The sequence below is a fragment of the Sorex araneus genome, chromosome 2 (assembly GCF_027595985.1).
Source record: "Sorex araneus isolate mSorAra2 chromosome 2, mSorAra2.pri, whole genome shotgun sequence".
Classification (NCBI taxonomy): Eukaryota; Metazoa; Chordata; class Mammalia; order Eulipotyphla; family Soricidae; genus Sorex; species Sorex araneus.
In genome coordinates, this window is record NC_073303.1 from 94,386,468 (window position 1) to 94,408,217 (window position 21,750).

At 42.5% G+C, this 21,750-nt stretch overlaps 1 protein-coding gene across 1 annotated transcript in view; it reads right to left on the reverse strand.

Moving 5' to 3' along the window:
• Positions 1-7,806: 7,806 nt before the first annotated feature.
• Positions 7,807-21,750, reverse strand: part of TG (thyroglobulin) — a 252,528-nt gene continuing 238,584 nt past the window's right edge. The window contains exons 47-49 of the mRNA XM_055126733.1: positions 10,255-10,389; positions 9,085-9,275; positions 7,807-7,933 (exon numbers count right to left, since the gene is read on the reverse strand). Of these exons, the coding sequence (XP_054982708.1) occupies positions 7,818-7,933; positions 9,085-9,275; positions 10,255-10,389 (442 nt within the window). The 3' untranslated portion in view covers positions 7,807-7,817. The remainder of the gene's footprint in view (positions 7,934-9,084; positions 9,276-10,254; positions 10,390-21,750) is intronic.

Below are 21,750 nucleotides of genomic sequence, written 5' to 3' on the forward strand. Positions count from 1 at the left end.
AGAGGGAAACACCTCATCTTCTGGGGCCCACTCTAGACTGCCCCCACCTGGAAGTACTTCCTTATTCTCTAGAGTGGGAGGTAGTCCAGGACTGGTGACCTGTGGCCTAAATTTGTGACCACCCAGAGGGAATCTGGGGATTTCCCCGGAGGCAACTAGAGGAAGAGCTGTCTGACCTACAGTCCCTGGGTGCCTGAGCTCTACAGAAGCCCCGGGGAGGCTGTGATGGTGGGTGAGCTCTGACCCTAAGGTCTCCTTGGGCTGAATTTACATGTTCTTGGCTATCCAGGTGCACTCCTTCCTCTTTTTAATGCCCTGATGTATCACGAAGGGTAATGAGCTGTGGGTTTCAGTCTCCAGACTGCAATCTGATTAAGAAAATAAAACAGATTAGGTACTCAAGACATACTGTTGAACAAAATAAGAAAGACTATAGCTCAAACCCAGAAAATCTAAATAAAAAACAGTATCCTAAGATAATTCACTTCTGTGCCTTCTATTATTCTTAATGATGACTGACTAGTATAATATGATAATTATTAAAATTGCATAATATTATAATTGCTATGTCAGGGGTTAGGGATCAAACTCAGGGCCTCATACATGCAAGACATATACTCTACCACTAAATCATATTGCCATCCTTCATAACCTCCTTTGGACAGTTGCAGAATACTAAAACTTTAAGGTGCTATTTATACATTTGCTTTTGAAAACATACCCCAGAGATGGACTGGAGTGATAGCACAGCCAGTAGGGCATTTGCCTTTCATGCAGTTGACCCTCCGTGCAAGGCATGGGTTCGATTCCTCCAGGTTTGATTTCTCCATCCCTCTCAGAGATCCCGGCAAGCTACCAGAGTATCCAGCCCACATGGCAGAGCCTGGCAAGATACCCGTGGCATATTCAATATGCCGATAACAGTAACAAGTCTCACAATGGAGACATTACTGATGCCCGCTCAAGCAAATTGGTGAATAATTGGACAACAGTGCTATCCCAGAGATGTAGAAAGATATTTTATCTTTAATTCATAAGGTCCTCAGAGATAGAACCAGGATAAATCAGGGTTCTGATTTCCATGAACTTCCCCAAAAGTCTACTATCATTTGTCTCAAAACCATGGCCTGATGTCTCAGATTATGGGTGTTCCTGAGTTCCTGACACTTTCCTGTCTCTATACAAGGGCTAGGAGGAGGATGTGATACAACTTTTCTTTAAGAAAGTCACTTGCGTCATCATCCCTGGAGTGATCTCAGAGTGAGTTTCTTCACTTCCTTCCTTTCTCGCCAGGCAGGTGCAGAGACTAGATTCAAAGACACGTGTGTCCCCTGTCACATTCCCTTTCCCCATCCCTTCCTACCAGCAAGCTCTCTCACCCCTAGCTAGAGACCAACAAAAACCCTTGAGTCCATGATTTTATTTATTCCCATGACAACCTGGTGCAGCTGATGTCTTTCCCTTCCCATTTCACAGTTACACAAACTGGGCTTCTGAAAGGCTCCCAGTTAAGAGGGGCACTGGAAGGAACAAGGAATGCTGCCAAGCACTTGTTGTGTTCTCCTTCTCCTGGTCCTGGCTTTTCTACCCAGAAGGCCTTTCTCTGGGTCCTTATGGCTCAGCTTATCAGGTGCATTCAAGTATTATCTCCTTATGAAGGGGAACCATGAGTGTCTTCTTTATAGTTATCCCTCCCTCTGGCTAGACACACAGTTGGACTCAAGGATGACTGGGGACTTTTGGACAAGGATGAGAATGAAAGTGATTAATTTCCTAGAGAAGCAAGGAGGACCTTGTGAATTATTACTTAAATATGAAAACAAAAAAGCTGAGAAGATCCTCAAGGTTTGCAAGGCAAAGGGCAGCAGAGTCCCTGGAAAATAGTGGCCCCACTGCTCCCTTCTTTTCTTCTTCTTTTTTTAAAATTGTTGTGTGAATTGGCGCCAATCTGGAAATGCTGAAGAATTATTCCTGGAGCTGCTTGGGAACCATATGGTATGCTGGGGATCAAACCCGGTTGGTCATGTGCAAAACAAATTGCCCTACCTACTGTACTATCTCTGGCTCGGAACTTTCCTTTTCAAAATATGCCCTTCCCTAGGCAAAGTAGCACTTCAGTGCACTTCCTATATGTTGGTTGTTTCCTTGCCCCTTAGTCAACTCTCCTAACCTGTCTGTTTCTCCATGAGGACCCTCATTTGCTTTCTCGGAAAGACTTGATTGGGCACAGACAGAGCCTGGAGTCTTTCCGGGTGGGAAAGAGTTTGAACGCTTGGTTGGTGGAAGCAGAACCATCAAAGGAGAGTCTGGACAGAGACCCAGGAACCCTGGGACTAGGAAATTAAAGGTGAAGTAGGTCAGAAGGGCTTTGGGGCTTCCCCAGCAAGTGGGTGGGGGAAGTGGTGTAGGTCCAAGATAGCTCTGACCTTCTGGAGAGTAACAAATGCCGTCACTCCTAGGGGCTCCTGCATGGCTGCTGAATAGGATTTGCCTTTGTTCATGCAGTGAGGTCCCCCAAAACACATCCATAACAACTAAGTTTCTGTTTCAAGTCTACTATTTGTCTGAAGTACTCAGTCTGGGTCATTCTTTTCTTTTCTTTTGTTTGCTTGTTTGGGGGCAACTTATGGCTTACTTCTGGTGGGGCTCAGAGTAACATAGGGCATGCCAGAGATTGAACCTTGGTCAGCAAGGCAAGCATCCTACCCACCATACTATTGCTCTGGCACTCTCAGCCTGGGTTATATTTTTGAAGAACATTCTCCATATTATTTAAATGCCCCTCTGCTGACTCTTGAAATCTGACCATCTATCAATGGTGAAAGTCTTCTGTTGGAGTCTCCCTCTGGGTGTGGAGATCCTTAAGTCTCAGGTTGACCCGTTGTGTCTACAGCATTGAGCACTAGCCCTGGTCTCAAGTAGTGATGGAGATGATAGGAATACATACTGGCTATAAGACATTCCAGTTATTGTTCATCCTTTCTACTTAGGCAGTTTCTTAGCTTGCATTGTAGGTTGTTGGAACTTCTTAACAGTGCTGGGAGTAAGAGTCTGTTCACATTTTGCTTTGGCCCCGTGCCTGCCCAGGAGGGGAAAGGTTTTTTTCTCTGGCCTTTTCCTTGCCGGGGGCGGGGAAGAGCGTGGCGACCGCCATATTATAAGGACCACAGATGAGAGATACAAGCTTGCAATGATTCAATTTCTGGAAGAAATTTTCCTGGACTTAGTTGCTAAAATACAGAATTCCAAAACCGTGCAGCCGCGATAGATAGATATGAGATAAATGTGAGAGACCTCATATCTCTTCACAGCAGGTCTGACTCTAGTGGGGAACTCCTAACAATAACAGCGAGTTTTTTTTGTTGAAATATTGAATGTAACCAAAGTAAAGAGAAAGTAAAATGAAATTTATCAGTTACACAGGCGGGGGTGGGTGGGGGGATAAGAGATATACTGGGGTTTTTTTTGGGTGGTGGAATATGTGCACTGGTGAAGGGATGGTTGTTTCAGTATTGTATAACTGAGACTTAAGCCTGAAAGCATTGTAATTTTCCACATGGTGATTCAATAAAAAAAAAGAAAAAAAAGAATCTGGTGAAAAAAATTGTTCTCATTTTCTAGGTGAAGACGAGGACCTAATTGTCTAAGGAGTTTATTTTGGTTCACCCAGTCAGTGAGCTGATCATTACAAACTTATGACTTCAAATACCAAATATCTACTCTCTCTTTCAAAGGACATAGGGGAGTTGATTACCAATCCTGGATGAGACTCACTAGGGGTACCTACAAACCTACACATTCTTGGGGCCAGAAAGATAGAGAGGAAGAGATATAGAGATAAAGAAATAGAGAGAGACAGCAATGTAGAGGGAGAATGGAAAAATAGAGATATATAGATTACAGAGAGATAAGGATGACAAGGTCTAGAGTCAGAGAAAGATGGGAACCAACAGAGAGAGCTCGGAGCTAGAGATAAAAACAGGTAGAAATAGAGACAGAGGGTAATAGAGACAGGGAGATAGAAATATAGAGAAGGAAAGAGGAAGATAGGGCTATAGAGATAAAGGGAAAACAGAGATAAAGTGAGATAGAGATAGAAAGAGCTAGAGAGAACGAAAGAGTTAGAACTAAACACAGAGATAGAGACAAAGCTAGAGAAAAATAGATGTAGTTATATGTGAGAGAGGCAGACACAGAAAAAGAGAGAGGAAAGATATATATATATATATATATATATATATAGAGAGAGAGAGAGAGAGAGAGAGAGAGAGAGAGCGATGATTCCTTGCACCCATTTAAGTGTATCCAGGTAAAGAAAACGGAGATTTGTGAACTGTGTCATATGTGCATTCTTCATTTAGAAACAGAGTTCTGATTTCCATGATTTTCCCTGAGAGTCTCATTAGTCTCAAAACCATAGCCTGTGACCCAGGATTCTAGGTGTCCCTGAGCTCCTGACACTTTCCTGTCTCTGTACAGGACTTAGAGGAGGATGTGATACAATGTTCCTTTGAGAAAGTCACTCTCGTGACTCCTGTCCTTCACAGAATAATGAGGTGTCGATGACATCTTCATCATGCTCTGACATAGCAGATAGTTTCCCACCCTTCATCCTTCTCACTCCTCCTCAGCCCCCACCCTCACCTTTGCATCTAGGGAGAAAAAGGCTTCAGAGGAATTTCCACAGTGCTGGAGAAAGCACTAAAACTCTGAGTTTTGAGCATTACCCTGACCTAGAGGACTGGGGAATCTCGGGCGTAAAATCTGTTTACACCCTTCATCATGGGTTAGACTTGGGGCTCCTCCAGCTTAAACATTCTGATGATCGCTTGCTGATTCTTTGTATCTTTCTGAGAGCTGTTCCAGGGCGAGGACCAAAGGCCTGGCTTTCTAACCCCTGAGTTTTGGTCTCTGCTTCTTGGGCTAGCAATTCTTCAGTACCGCTGTGAAGGGAAGAGCCTGTGAGCAGCACTTTACATACTTTACATACTTCAGCAGCCTCAATCAACAGGAAAATCTGCAAAGTGGGCATTATTATTAAAACAGGATGTTAAAATGAGATGCGTTCTGCTTTCTCAGAGATCAAAGACTGAGACAAATAGTGACATCCTGTGCTAGACAAAGTCGGTGGCCTAAATCGGATCTACCAGCCTCAGTCCGAGCCTGCTCCAGTCATTTTCATGGCTAATAATGGTGACTCTGCTGTTGGAGAGAAGGGGACACTCTATTGTCATGAAAGTAACAATCTGTGCCTGAAGTTTGTTCCAATAGCAAGATAAAATGTACTTCTAAACAGGTTTACTGTATTTATTTTCCACAAAATTATGAACTTAGCATGAATTTTTGATCTCACTGTTCTGTAGATCATAAACTGAAATAGGCCAAAATCCAGGTGTGAGCAGCTTTCTGACCTTTACTCTCTTACACTGTGGGGTAGCCCTGAATGACTGGTGTCCTTTAGGAGAGGGATATTTGATATGAAGAGAAATGTTTTGGAGATGGGGGAAGAGATTGTGGAGCAGTCACTAACTAAGGAACAACTGTGAATCCTCAGCACCCTCCAAAAGCAATGAGCAAATTATGAACCGACTCCCCTGTGTACTTCGGAGGTAGTGAACCTACACTTAACCCTTAACTCTGGACTTATGATCTCAAGATTCTCACATGATTTTCTGTTGTATTCCTCATCCAGATTGTGGTCATCTGGATGGCAGCCATAGGAAACTGACATAGATACCACCATTCCACCTCTGTGTTCCTGGAGAGTCAAGCAGAGAGGGAAATACTGCCCCATGGTGCTACTTCCTCTTTCCATATGAATCCCCAGGACTAGATACCTGAGCTTAGATTAAGGGTACCTGGAAGCACCAGGACCATCAGCTCTGACACCACAGCAGTTATGATTATCTGACTTCCGAACTACGATTGTGAAGAGACACATTTGGCCGATCCAACTCTGGGTCAAGCTAGGATGGCCATAATGATGCACCAACAGGACTCTGAGTGCTGCAAGTCTAGATTAACTATGTGACAGAGGCCACAACTCCATACCCATAATTCTCTCCCCATTCATATCTGATAACTGCACATCAGTGTTGTTGGAACATTATCTATTCCAGGGAATAAATCATACTCTAAAGGATCAGAGTAAGCCCATTTCTTCTTGTCAATAGTCTAAAAATGAACACAAACTTTATGTCCATTATCACTAGACATAAAGGTAATTCCTTGGGAAGATTTACTATAAAAAGACATTTTAAAAACTTTTTTATTGATTGAGGTATTATTATTACAATACTGTTATTAATGATTTTATGAGTACATAGTTTCAACACAACACCTATCACCAGTGTAAGAAAAGGACATTAAAGAGAAGATCGTTGGTAATACCCTGCTTTGCTTCCAACATAGGTACTGTTAGGAGATGTGATGTCTGGCACTATGGCAGCCAGATTGTGTCAATACAATAAGATTTCATTTATATGATAAAAATAACAGAATCTGGATAGTCTGTATCCTGATGACATCACTATGAATTGACTAATCCTAGTCCTTTGGTTAAAGCATTTGCATTGGTGTTTGATTACTTACAACAAACCATCCTAAATGAAAGAGTTTATAATGAGTCAGAGGCTGTTTGGGGTCTTCAGTGTCATCAATAGGTTTGGCAGGAAAATCACAATGATTATAAACCTATTTGAAGTCCAGAAAGCATGAGGAAATAGAGATATCAGGAGACTTCTATTGAACACTGATCCTCTCCTACTGTGTGATGTAACATCAAAGAATTCCTGAGTCATACCTTTCACAGCTGAAAATGGGGATGATTATCTCAACATCTGGATCGAGTAATAACTGAGTTTGGTCTATGGTCAAGTGAGAAGATGTATAAACATATGGCATGCCACATAAATGACAGACTGTTATAAATCCAATTGCTTTTAATTTGGGGTGTGTGTGTATTTAATAGAGTGAGTAAGAGATAGAGAAAGACAGAGAGAGAAACAGAGAAAGAAGAAGCTCTTTGGGGTCATACCTGGCTCTGTGTTGAGGAATAATTCCTGGAAGTGGTTAGGGGACCATATCCATACGCAGTGCCAGGAATCAAAACTGGGATTGTCTACCTGCAAGGCAAGTGCCTTAAACCTTGTGCTATTTCTCTAGTTCCAAGAGTTTTAAACAGACTATATCAGGAGATTTGCTTACATAAATGTTATCTTTAGGAGGATTAATAATGAAAAAAACCCAAAAAACAAAATAAGCTACTGAACGGGAAACCCAAATCAAACAGAAGCTGAAGTAATAATTATATCTTCTTGTTTCCAAGTCTTCATTCAAGTCCTCTCAATTTTACTTCCTAATGGTCCTAGGATCTGCAACTTCCTCCCATCTCACCCCTCACTGTCTTGATTTAGACCTCATTGTTCCTTCCTTAGACTATTGCACCAGCCTGCTTCATAGAATCTGCATGAATCTTTCTCACATGCAGTCTGTCTCTCTGCAGCCTACTCACAATGATTCCCTATTTCCTGTCACTGTAAATATCTATTTCGCCTTCTCTAGGGCAAGAGTTTTTTTCTCCCCAGCATCCAGCTCAGGAACTGACACAGAAAATGCTCCACAAATATTTGCTGGAAGGAAACAGAAGCCTAGGATTCAAGTACCAAGATTTTAAAGCCTAGTTTGTGTCTCCCAAGGGTCTTTCTGAATAAATAAATCAGTCACCCATATTTCACTGAATGTAGGTAGTTTATTGAAAGTTAGATGCTCTTAGTGGCAATCTCAGGTTGGGATGGGGAAGGGGATGTAAGGTTTGATTACTTGTAGCTCTTGGGGTCTGACTCTGGGAGGTTTGGGGGGTCTTCTGTCAGCTCAGTAACAGCTGGTTGGTCCTCCTCTTCATTCCTTGCTGAAGGCCCATCCTTGGCTTTATCTGAAACAGAAGGGCAATGCTAATGCAATCTGGTTCAAGTCTCCTTTTTCCTCAGTTCTTTTCCTTGACCTACAGACCCAGACTCTGATAGATGATACTAGTAATGGTCGAAGAAGGATATCATAGTAACTGGGTAACATATTAATCATAGGGACATGCGTGGTTCATCAACATAGAGCCTCTTGGTCTTGGAAATGAAAACAGCGATTGTCTCTAATATCGGTTGGATAGTCACTGTCATGTGAAATGCTCCACTGCTGTTTTCCCAACATGAAAAATTACTTTCATGCTGAAAATCCCAACTCCAGAATCCCCTCACCTAAGTCTCCCCAGACCCTTTGTGAAGAAGTGAACTCTTTCTAGGTTACCACTTGCTTAATGTGGGAATTAAGGTGCAGAATTCCATTTTGGTCCCAGGAAAGCAAAAGCAATTTTACTGTTTTTTTTCATCCCTTCACTTTTTTTTTTTTGGTTTTGGGGTCACACCTGGTGATGCACAGGGGTCATTCCTGGATCTGCACTCAGGAATTACCCCTGGTGGTGCTCAGGGGACCATATGGGATGCTGGGAATTGAGCCTCGGTCTGCCACATGCGAGGCAAAAGCCCTACCTGCTGTGATATCTCCTCATTCTTTTGGAAGCTTTCTAAGGACATCTAATTTATTTCTATATTTCCAGAAGCCTTATAATTATTCCTGTTCTTTTTGTAGCAACTCTTCAAGGTAAGTTCTCTTCAACAAGAAGCTCTTAACAAGAAGAGGTATAAATGTCCACTTCTCTTCTGGATAGATGCCCTCTATCACATGTTTTACCTAGCTCTCCACGGACAATGAGAGAGTGGATTAAAATAGGACCTTTTCTCCCTCATCCAATATCACAAACAGGCCTTCAATCTACTGTGTTATATCCCATCATGCCTAGGTCATTCCAGTGTTTCACTATCTGTGCCTCTTCCTCTTTTCTCTTTACTTCTCCTCAGAAACGGAGGATTCTTAGCAGTCTCCAAGTAGTGAGCGCCTCACGGGGAAGGGCTGTCCTGAGGGGACCATAGTAATCCAATTGTTCCAGCCAGCTTAAGTAAACGCTGAAGATTAACATCTTGTCCCATGTCTTAAACCCACTTGGTCTCTGCCAGTTCCAGGCTTTCCTACCTGCCAACACCTTCAGAGACTGGATGTACTTGGACCAGAAGGAGCAATCAGACTTCTTCAGGTCTTGTCGATTAGGGAGCAGGACACTGAACTCCTTATAGCTCTCTCCACCGGCAGATGACACAAAGTTAGGCCAGGGGGCTGCAAATTCAGATACTTTTCTGGAGAAATCATGTGGATAGTTGGGATTTCTAGGAAAATGAGAAAAAGAAACATCGATGAAGGAAGCTTGACTTTTACCATGTAGGGCAACTTCCTATGTGTCCTTGTTGTCTGAGACAATTACACAACTTTAGGTCCCTTTGCATCTTGCAGATGGAACTCTTAGCACTATGTAGTGTATTCCTGCTCTTGGAATTCTTGGGTCCCAAATCTCAAGTCGAGACATGTGTTCATGATGGTAGCCTTGGTTGTCCTTCTAATTTTCTGAACATCTATTAATATTCAGGAAATCATGGGCTCCAGCTTCCCTCCCCGCCCCGAGCAGAGCTCCCGGCGGCCAAAGACCACCGGAACCTAGCTACAGCCATGCTCCAGGCCCCTTTCCACACGTTCAGACAGGCCTTACGAATGAAAGTACTGGCAGAGGAACCCAGCTGTGTGTAATCCCATCAATGGTCAACATCCAGAGACTTAAAAGCAAGCTCCCAGAAGCAATATCTTATAGCCTGCTTCTCCCTTTGGGAGAAATTGGCAAGCTTCTGAGAGTTTCCTGCCCACATGGGACAGTCTTGCAAGCTTCCCATGGTGTATTCATATGCTAAATCCAGTAACAAGCTGGATGTCATTCCCCTGACCCTGAAAGAGCCTCCAGTGCGACATCCTTGGGAGGGCCAAGTCAAGAGAGAATTCTAAGATTTCAGGGAAAGGACGAATGAGAGGTTACTAAGCCCGCTCGAGAAATCGACGATTAACAGGATTTCGTGATTCGTGATTCAGGAAGTCACTGTGTCCCTTTTAACCCCAGTATCCTCTCTTGACACCACTTTTCTTCTCCAAGATGAATCTACACAAACATAGTCTTAGATTAAAGAGGAAGGCTGAACCAGAAAGTCCCGTGACAGACAGCGATATCTAAGTGGGAAAAGGTGAGCTAAATGATGCCAAGCATGGCCCTGCAATTCAGATTCAGGGAGGAACAACTTTCAGGCACATGTGTTTGCTACTCACCCAGATCTTATGAAGTTGGAGAAGTACTGCATGACTTTCAGTGACAGGCTTTTCTCCTCCAGAGTAAACTGACCCTCATAAGCAGGGTAGAAGGGAAGTCCAAAGGCATATTGGACATCTGCCAGCAATTCCAGTCTGGGAAAGCATATGGACAGGAGAGGTAAAAGTTAAAATACACTACAAGAGAGAAACCAAATTGTTCCCAAGCTAGTAGTTCTCAACAAATACTCAACAAATCATTTTTTACTTTTCACATTAATATTCCTGTTTAGTGTTTAGTTGAAATTTGACTTGTCCTTTCTCCAGTGGGTAGACCCATAGCACATCTATGGGAATGAAGCATCCCCAATGCTGAACAGTTAATACTCCTGAAACAATGCCTATAACCAATTTCATGAGACTTTTCTTCTGATCATATTCTGATCAACACTTTTACAATAGAAATATTTTGTTGTTGTTTAGAAAAAACTTTAAGTTGATTCCCACTTCTGTGCTAGGCCTATTTCTATATAACTTCATTTGTAAATCTTTGAGGTTGACATTTATTCATGTAGTCAATCTCATATAGTGTCTGTCACATATCTAATGTCAGGTAATATGTGCGACAAATGAACTGAGTCTCCAATAAGATGCAGGCAAGAAAGAATAGAGATCCAGAAACTGGGGGAGTAGTTTGCATGGATGGAGTTAGACCTGAGGTCTATGGGTCTATGGGTATGAACCTACTACCTGAGGTCCATGGAGCTGTCAAGGATAGGTTCACAGGTAATATGTTCATGGACCTCAGGTAATAAGTACATGGGGGTGTAAAGGATAGAGAAAAAGCCAGAAAGGACTTGAAAGCTGAGTACTAAGGAGTCTGGCTTTTCTCAAAGGTCTTACCTTTGCCCTTAGTGTCTGCCAAGTGATCTGTATCAAAGCTGATAGGAATGTCTTTGTTGAAGGTTGGAACTGGTCATATAGAATATGAGGCCACACATAATATTCTTAGAGTAAGGGATGGTCAGAAGGACCAATCATGTGACTTAGATGGGAGGAACTAGATGACATTGTATCGATCAAGCTTAGGCATGAGATTAAACATTGAACAATTAATCAATAAAACTTAAGAATTCCCTGTCATGAGGGGGTGGGGGTGCCCCCCCGGACAGCATGGGGAGGGTGGAGAGGGAGGGTCCCTGGGGCCTTCGATGGAGTAAAATGGGCACTGGTGGAGGGATGGGTACTCCAGTATTGTATGACTGTAACACAGGCACGAAACTCTGTAAATGCACCCTCACGGTGACTCATTAATAAGAAAATAAAAATAAAAAAATAAAACCTATAAACCCTCTGCAATCCTATAAAATCAGGCATGGGTAAGCCTTCCTGACTGGCACAACTCCATGTGTATTGTTACACCTCAGTGTCAGATTGTTTGGGGACAGGGTGATGGAGATATACCAGGAACCCTCCTGGACAACCCTGCTTGTCCAACTTGGGATGAGTCATTAGCATTCTCTAGGTCTTTATTTCCTCAATATAAAACACTAGACCAAACCAGGCACTACATGTGGATGTGATTTAAAATAAGTGTTATTGCAAATCTCCTATTTTTGTCTATGCAGAGAGGACAGGAGACACAGAATGAATAGCATTCATCTAGCCAAGGGAGAACAATTTCCAGACTGACCTATCTTTGCAACTACCATCAAGTGCTGGATCCTCTTAGAAGAGATTTAATTTCCTTTTCTTCAAAGGAAAGCAGGAGGTGGCAGTGTCAACAAAATATCTAGAATCTAAGGACCCACAGAACTAAATTCTTTATTCTATGCAAGAAGTATCTGTGGTCAAACTCAAAGGAGAGCCAGCAGCTGCAATTGGCCAACCGAGATGTTTGGCAGCAGCTCAGGCAGCTCTGGTGTACAGAGATCATTTGCTGAGCAACCAGGACCTGCGAGGTACTGCTCACGCCCTGGGATCGCCAACATCCTGGGCCAGTCTGAGAAGTCAAAGCATATTTCTAGGTCCCAGCACAAGACTCAGAAAGTTGAGACACCATGCCAGAGGCATAGGAGAGCCAGGCGTCCAGGTTGAGGGCCCCAGAATACCAACTGTGTTCTCTGGTGGGTCTGCATGCAGGACTCATGATCCCTAAAAAAATACAAATGACCGTATGTATTATTCTTGATGTACTATGATCCTGAAAGGGAAGAGGAACATGTCGCAAAACAAAAACGCCAGAAGATCGAAGTTGTAACGTCACATTAGCATCAATCACTCAAGTTCACCCATCTGTGGTGCCAACAGGGCCTGCACCTCTCCTGCTGTGTTGTTGAAGAGGAAACAGCCTGAGTTTGGGGCTGTGTGGGGGCTGCAGAGGAAAAGACTGTGTCCATGTCAATGGTGGTCCTAAGAAACTACCAGAAGGGGCTGGAGTGATAGCACAGTGGGTAGGGAGTTTGCCTTGCATGCGGCCGACCCGGGTTCGATTCCCAGCATCCCATATGGTCCCCTGAGCACCACCAGGAGTAATTCCTGAGTGCAGAGCCAGGAGTAACCCCTGTGCATTGCCAGGTGTGACCCAAAAAGAAAAAAAAAGAAACTACCAGAAACTAAGTGGCTTATGACAACATAACGTATTATTTTATGGTTTCTAGAGTTTGAAAGTCCAACATGTGAATCACTGGGCAAGAAGCAAGATGTCTGGGGATGAAGTGATAGTACAGGGGTTAAGACACTTGCCATGTATGTGGCCGACCCCAGTTTTATCCTGATACCATATAAGCCTCTTACCTCCTAGTAACCTCTAGGAGTGATCTCTTAGCATTTAGACTCAGGAGTAAGGGCTAGCATGCCAGATGTGGTACCCAACAAAGAACATAAAAAATAGGGATGCCAGAGACAGGATGGACTTGGTGGTATGGTGTGCAAGACAAGTGCCCTACCTGCTGTACTATAGCTCTGGCCCTCCAGTGGCATAACTAATGAATCAGAGTCCTCAGTTCAATCCCCACCTTCTCACTATCTGAGAAAGATTAGACACTATACAAATGCTTTGAGTCTCAGTGGTTTCTTCTGTATAAAATGGTGACACAGTCATGTCTCTAAACACAGATGTGTAATAATGAAATATGTGACATCTCAGGCTAAGTTTTAGTCTTCTATGTTTGTTCTCCTTGACCCTCACCCCACTTTTCCTCATTGAGAAACATCTGGGAACTAAAGAATGGGAGTCCTTAACCTGGAGGAGTTATGATAGAAGGTCAGAGGACTATGAGCTTCCTAAAATTGTATGTTTTATAAGGTATAAAACTGAATGTGGGCATCTTTATTGGAAGAGCAATTGTAGTTTTTGTTTTATTTGTTTTGCTAATTCCCGTGTTGTATGTAAATATTCTCACCTCAGTGAGTGCAATGGACTGAATGGGTCAGGACAGTGGGAAGAATGGTGTATAATTGGTTCTTGTGCAACCTGTCTCTGTCCACCTCCCCAAGCCCCCAGAAGGTTTGAGGGCACTGCACAGGGGACAAGGCCTCAAATTCTCGCCCATCTGATCTGTTTAATTCGAGACCCTGCTGTGTACCAGAGGAGGATGTCTGCTGTGTTTTTTCCTTTCCAGTACTGATTGTTATCAGGATGCTGGAGTTATTTCCAGCAGTTGAAAGCAGACATGTGGAGGAGGGGCAGAGAGAGGGAGTCTCAAAAGAGCAGAGTAATCAGAGTACCAAGTCCTTCATGAATCTTGCATTGAGAGTTCCAAGACTCCCTTGAAGAACAGCTGATTGAGAGACAGCCTCTGCAGAAGGACACGCAAGAGAAAACACCAGGGGCTCACAAGGTAAAAGGAGAAACTTTTGCTGAGGGCCACATCCTTTGGTGGGGCAGAGACTTTATCCTACTGATTTAGTTTCTTTGCTGGCTTTGACCACTGATAAATCATATAAATGGACTTTGATCTATATATATAAATTATATACTTGTGACAGCCTCTAGGTGAATGGTCACATTGGCTTTAGCTTTAAGTTGTTACTTTATGTCTCTGGTAGTAAAGCTCCAATAAATATTTTCCTACAGGGATAGTCTTTTGTCCTATACTCAGGTCAAGTCAGCGGCTTCTCATAGTTATATGTGTCTAAGGTGCTATTCTGGCCTCAAAACCCACTTTCACTGCTGACTCTCTAACCTTAATTTTCTGTCTAAAATGGGTCTGATAACCTCTTTCTAACTTTCCAGATGGTGTCACTGAATACTCTGATAGTGAATGAATCCTCCTCAAAATTATAAATGGCCACAAAAAACAGCAACTAGTGGTGGTGATACTATATTTACTGGGTGTGGGAAGAACTGACTGAGCCAGGAATGATTATGCGTGTTTCAGCTTCAGGATGAGCTAGGTGAGATGGGTGCCAATACAGGACATCAGGACCACACTGTACTCAAGCTATCTTCGCTGACTGTGCTCTAAATAGGGATGAACAATCAAAGGGAAAAATGCCAGGTATTTCATCTCTAAGCATACAGTCTAGTAGGGCATGCAGATAAGCCCAACTTTCTTTTTAAAATTTAGGGGCTGGAGTGATAGCACGGCGGGTAGTGTATTTGCCTTGCATGTGGTCAACCCAGGATCGATTCCCAGCATCCCATATGGTCCCCCACGCACTCCCAAGAGTAATTCCTGAGTACAGAGCCAGGAGTAACCCCTGAGCACTGCTGTGTGACCCAAAAAGCAAAAAATGAAAAAAGAAAAAAATAAGTAAATGATAGTTGGAGGACTTGATCGGGATGGTAAATGCGTGCTGAAAGTAGACTATGGACCAAACATGATGGCCTCTGAGTACCTGTATTGCAAACCATAACACCCAGAAAAAGAGAGAGAGTAAGAGGGAATATGCCTGCCCCAGAGGCGGGGATGGGGTGGGGGGAATGGGTGGGGGTGGCGGAAGGGATACATTGGTGGTGGAGAATGGGCACAGGTGGAGGGGTAGGAATGGGATCGATCATTGTATGACCAAAATGCAATCATGCAAGTTTGTAAGTCTGTAACTGTATCTCATGGTGATTTATTAAAGTAAAAAAAATTAAAAAAAATAAAAGTTGAATTATATGTCTTTTAGATGATAGATAGATCAAACACAGAGCTCCAGAAGATAGAAGACAAGAGATATACCTACCACATGTTTTAGACAATGAATTGGAGACATGAAATCATGGTTGTTTCTTGCCTTGAAACATGAGTTGAAGTTTAGTAAGCAGGTGAAGTAGGCATTTGGAGTGAAGCCTCAGTTTGTTCAGTTATGCATGGGGTTCTGTGCTTTGGCTGCAGAAATGGATAGGGAGGTGTGGAGGGGCAGTATTGGGAACTTCTGGGGCAAGTGACAGGGTCTCTGAGGCTTGAACTTTGTTTTGAGAAGTGTACCAATCTGGAAAGTGATACTGGGACATTTCCTGATATAGGAAGAACTCCGAAGTTTGGGAATCATTTAGTGGCATGCTTGCTGAGGTTCTTTAGGCTCTGCTTCTCTGGGCAGTGCATGGCCAAGACCAAAAGAACTGAAGGTACACGCTAAAGGAGAATAGAATTCTGCAAATTCTAAGAAAGCAATTTGCAGCTGTATTTTATTTAGACCAATGACTAGGGTGATATGGCAAGATAGTGTAGAAACAAGAAATCACAAGATTGCTGCCATTGTCCAGAAAAGACAGAAGATCGCTACTTTTTACACCCCCCAGTCTTGCCTTTCTACTCATCTTAGATCTGGCTGGGATGGATTTACAGGAGGGTTTAGCCCCAAATTCCTGAAAATCCTAAATTAAAAAACCACACATCAGAAATTATTCATGGCAGAAGCTCCTGACTCAAACTCTGCCTCCAGTATGAGGGACCCAACTTCCTTGGATGCCGGTGGCTAATTACAGAGGTGGAGGTGTTCTTAGAGGTATGGATCCGATGCTTAATCCCATTTACACAGTCACCTGAGCTGGGTAGGTAAGCTGTCAGTTTGCTCCAGATGAGGAGAGGGAGGATTTGGATCTCTTGACAAACAAGCTGCCTGTTTGCTCAGTGGAAGTGGCCTCTTCACTGAGTTTTGAGAGTGTTTGGGCCACACATACCACTGCTCAGAGATTCCTCCCTCCGTGGAGCCAAGCATCTTGACCTTTGTACTATCTCTCCATCCCCCTCTCTTCTGCTGGGCAAGGGCTGAAGAAGTTTGTGCAACACTTCTTGGGGATTATGCCTTATTTGGTAACCTGTTATTCCAGAGATTCTGTGCCTGTTCTCTCTACAGGAGGGATTTTGTTGATCTCATTCTCATAAAATATGCTGACTTTCTTATCTCTAGCATTATCTCTAAGAAAACTTCCTCCAAAGAAAATTAGGGAATTAGAAGGAGGAAGGTGGAGAGAAATAAAAAGTCTTTTTGCTTCCCTGGTGTTTCTTGTTTGTTTGTTTCATTTTTTAAAGACTGGAGTTGTTACATAACTCATCGAACCCTGTCATTGGGTTCCTCTTTGGGGAAATCTAATATGCCAATGTTCAGCTTCTGTCTCTGCCATTAATCAAAGAAGTAATTATATGCTTTACAAATGGCTTGGATCTTACAAAAGGATTTGCTCTCTGATCCTTTAAAAATGAGTTTCACAATTTATTTTAAATAATAGGATTGGCCACCCTACCCCAGATGGAAACCTTTTAGTATTCACACCATGCTCTAAAGCAGATCAGAATGGTATGATAGATCATTTTGTAGCACAGGAAAAGCATTCAACTGACTTGCTGGATTTACCTGAACATGCTGTTCCCTCCATAAAACACTGACAACTGTTGCTGCTCTTCCTGGCCCAACACATTAATTCTCAACAGGAATGTCAGTATTTACCAAGAACCAACTGTGTTCATCTCATTTACATCAGTAGTATTTGTCAAAATAGCTTCATTAAATTTACTAAATATCATGGAGATTCATCCCTCAGCTTCCAGAAAACAAAACAGGTAATTATGGTCCATGCATTCAGTTTATGATTTTGCAAGAAATTCAAAGGGAGAGCTCTAGGGAGCATTTACCATCCAAGCTTTAAACATGCACTAAACTAATGGCAATGGAAAGCACATTTATATTCTTAGAATTGAATTAAAATTTTTTTTTACTTTTTGGGTCACACCCAGTGATGCACAGGGGTTACTCTTGGCTTTGCACTCATGAATTACTCCTGGCAGTGCTCAAGGGACCATATGGGATACTGGGAATCGAACCTGCATGTGGGTTGGCCGTGTGCAAGGCAAACACCCTACCCGCTGTGCTATTGCTCCAGCCCCAAAGTAAAATTTTAAGACATATAGTCCTATCTTATTAATTTTCTACATGTTTATATTTTTATTGATTCAGATTCATTAACTGACCAACACACTGGACAACAGGGTCTTAAGTATACATTCCATTTGGTGAAGAAAACCCTGATTTTTAGTGAGCTGTATTCTGCATGTGAAATAAAGACTTAGGTGCTATGTCTTCATTAATAATCTTCAATGCCTTTCCATAATACTCATAAAATACTATCTCTTTGATGGCTAATGACTTACAATCTTCATTTTATTTTTCCCCTTTGGCTTTTGGTCCATATCTGGTAGTGCTCGGGGCTTACTCCTGGCTCTGTGTTCAGGATCATTTCTGAAGGGCTTGGGGAATAACATGGGGTTTCAGAAATTGAACCCAGGTTAGCCATGCACAAAGCTGGTGGTCACTGTCTGCTTGGCACCCAGCTTACAAATTTCTATTCAAACTATAAGACTGCCTTTATGCCTCTCCATTTTCAACAACTATTCTCCTATGCAATAGACTTCAGTTCATGCCTCCTTATTTATCACCAATTATGTCAAGATCTTTCCTTTCTTCCCTTTCCTTTGGGCTCACTCTTTATGTGTGTATGTCTGCTCTTCTACCTCTAATCACTCAGCCCCAATCTTGACTAGGGTAAGTCATAAAGAGCAGCCCTTCTCTGCCTTGCTAGTTGCTCTATTCCAGGAACTAGAAGAGAGTCTGGATCTTAGAAGACAGCATTTAAATATTTGTTGTATCACTGTTGAAAAATATAACTATATCTTCATATATCTGAAAGTTGGAAAGGTTAGCTTCAGAAAATGACTGACTTTTATTGTTGTTGGGACATAATCTGTTAATCACACAGGATATAGCCAGACTGATGGAACTATTTCAAGAATCCAGTCACTTAATATTTTCTTTGGTTTGCTCATTCCCAAAAATCTCACCAAGAGAGTCAAATAGAAAGATACTATGCAGAGTATGGAATGTTAAAGATCCCTGGAACACTTAGAAATGTCTTGAATATAAATACAGTGGTATGCAAAATGTCTGGAGTATGAAATTTATGGCTTTGTTATCCAGAGTTGGATCAACTTATAAAGGAAGAACAGGATTGCTTTTTTAGTCATTTTGAAATGTTCTTCATTTCAGAGTCTGGGTTTTTTCTAAAGGAAAAAATGATCTGAATATTGAGCAGGTACAGTATATATTGTTTCTAGGACTTGAGTCATCTCACTACGAAACAATGCCAACCATGTCCATTTTATCACTGTATCACTGTATCACTGTCATCCCATTGTTTATCAATTTTCTTGAGTGGTCCATTTTATAGGTTAGGAAATTAAGAACAAAAATTTTGTTCATATGTAGACAGCCAATCAGCTAAAGAGGCACCATTAAAACCATTCAACTTCATAGACAATGTTCTTTCACTTCTGAAGAGCATCTCCCAAATTAAAGAATAGCCACCACCGCATATGGAGCCCAAAGAGGAATTGAACTTTAACAGTCTTCCTGCCCCACTTAAACATACATTATCCCCACTCATACCTCTGAAATATCTTTTGCCTTGTTTAGTGTGGGAACAATCTCCCAGGAATCTTTGGGTAATAAGTTTGGAATAAGACCTTAAAGACAGCACAAAGTTCTGATGCTGCTAGAACCTGGGCATGCATTTCACCAACGCTGCTACTACCCAAGCATTTTAAGATGAAGGGGCTCCCTCTGATCGCCCAAGAATCACAGACACACTTTCCAAAGCCATAAATTTATTTGCTATTGCTTTCTGCCCAGAACTTGTTCCTCTCCAAGAGGGAATTTTCCAGCAAATAAATAAAATAACAACAACAACAACAATAAAACCCAAAATCCCAACAAAACAAAATGAAGCAAAACAGTTGATGATATCAGTGTCATTTAGTGAACACCAGCTTCGTGGCCAGCAGTGAGCAGAGTATCCAAGGCAGTGTCTGAATTATACTCACTCCTTGGCTGAGTACTGTCTTAGCTATCTCCCAAGAACCCAGAAAACAAAACTCAGAGAGGCTGCCACGTGCCACAGGCAGAGCCGGGTAAGAGCCCCCTACACTAAAGACAGAAAACAAACATCAGACAATCAATCCCTGCTCCTTTCTGTCCTGTGAGGGTCTGGACTTGGAATGAGGTTGGGGGAGGGCTCTCCTCTACTTGAACGACTGCTTTGCCCATGAGTTGCAGTGACTGTCAGGGGCCGTCCTTACGAGAATGTGCTGGGACCAATCTGTCTGCTAGCTCAGGTGGTTAGAGAACCGGACCATGACTGGTTAGAGAGCTGGACCATGACTGGTTCTCCAGGAGGGGGGCCCCTCATGGAGTGGTGGTCTGAGAAAGACTCTGTGCATGCCATGTGAGCACTGGGGTGGGGACAGCAGCCCAGGCACTTCAGAAGACATCTGCAGGCATCACAGACACAATCTCTGATTCTGGGACACACTCAAGCCTGTCCTGCTAAGCTGGTTACCACGGGACTTGGGGAAAAGTCTGGGGAGGGGAGGTCTGCATTGATTTGGGGGTACAGTATAGAAAAGGGGTTTCTGCTTCCTTTCAATTAGTACTACACCTGTTTAAGTCTATTCCGGTGGTGGTTCTAAGCAAAAGGCCATTGTGGCCACATCTGTGGGGACAGTGAATACTGGCTATGTCTAAAAGAGGCACAATAATTATAGTTATGTTGGTATTTTGGGCATTGAATGGGCAGATGCCAGGGATACTGTAAATACAATATAGTCCATGGGATTTACTTGGTCTTAGGTGTCAATAGTATCTAAGATGAGAAACTCATTACAAATCCCTTTTCTGAAAAAGGGTTAGAGATGGAGGAATTTAACCTGAAATTTCCTCAGAGTATAGAACAGAGCAAAAAAAAAAAATGCTAATTTTTTTTTGTCTCAATAGCCTTGAAAATCAAAACTCTCTCTCTTTCTTTTTCTCTCTTCCTTTCTCTTTCTCTTACACCACACACACACACACACACACACACACACACACACACATACACACACATACCCTATGTGCAGGAACCATTTCCTGAACCCTCTTAGTATCCTTATGAATCCTTATGAGATGGTTACAATCACCGTCTTCTCTGTATCTATGTGGGTAGGGGAGGATACGTGAAGGCTCAGAGGGATGAAGCAAATTGTCCAATGTCACACAGCTATAGGCATGACAAGCACTCAAAACCCTTTGGGATGATGTGGTACAACATAAGGAAAAGCAGAAAGCAAGCAAGAGTTAGGATTTGGGTCCAGACAGCCCACTGCTGGACTGGGACTGGCGCATAACACCTTAATTTTCTGGGGATTTTGCTTATTAATCTGTAAAAAAGAAGATTTTGATGAAATAATGTCCAATAATGTCCAATATTCTATGATTCTTTAAATCTAAATCATAAAACTGATTCTTATGCCGCAGCTTTTCATTCTTTTGTCTCCTCCCTCTTCTGTTCTACCCTGCTCTCCTTTCAGACAGCAAGGTTGGTTTGGAGAAATGATAATTATCTATAGGTGAGCAGTTAGTAAGCCGTGCTATGCTGTGATCAAGTAACAAGTCTGCGAGAAAGTGGGGAGTTGGTTGTTTTGTTCACAAGCCCTGCCAGAAACGCTCGTCTCTGCATTCAGAAATGGAGGCACAAGACAGATGGCTGAAAATGTAACACACACACATATATTTTAAGTCTGTAGGTTTGAGCCAGAAATAAATAAGAAGTGTGACAGCTCTAGGGCAGAATGAGAGCAATGTCTTTTCAGGCAGGAAAGATAAACTTGTCAACAATTAAATGGGTTAGTTTCTATGAGACATTCATTGACGGAAGCGACTGTGATGGAGACAGTTCCAGAATACAATAAAAAAAAGGCATTTTACTCAGAAATGTCACCTCCATATTCTGATGGATTACAGGGCATCCCAGGAGCCCTGATGTCCCCCTTTCTGAAGCACAGTTCAGTACATCTATTAGCAAACAGTCCTCTGAAGTAGGTATAGGTTCGGGTTTCTAAGAGACTAGATATTTTGCTGCTCCCTTCATTGTAGTACTCCACCAAAACTCCCCTAGGAAACCAAGTCAGGTAGGGTGGAAGCATTACTGATAATGCCTGGAATCACCTGGATCCCAGTGCTTTGTTCGGCTTCTCACTGAATTTTGAATTATTGCTT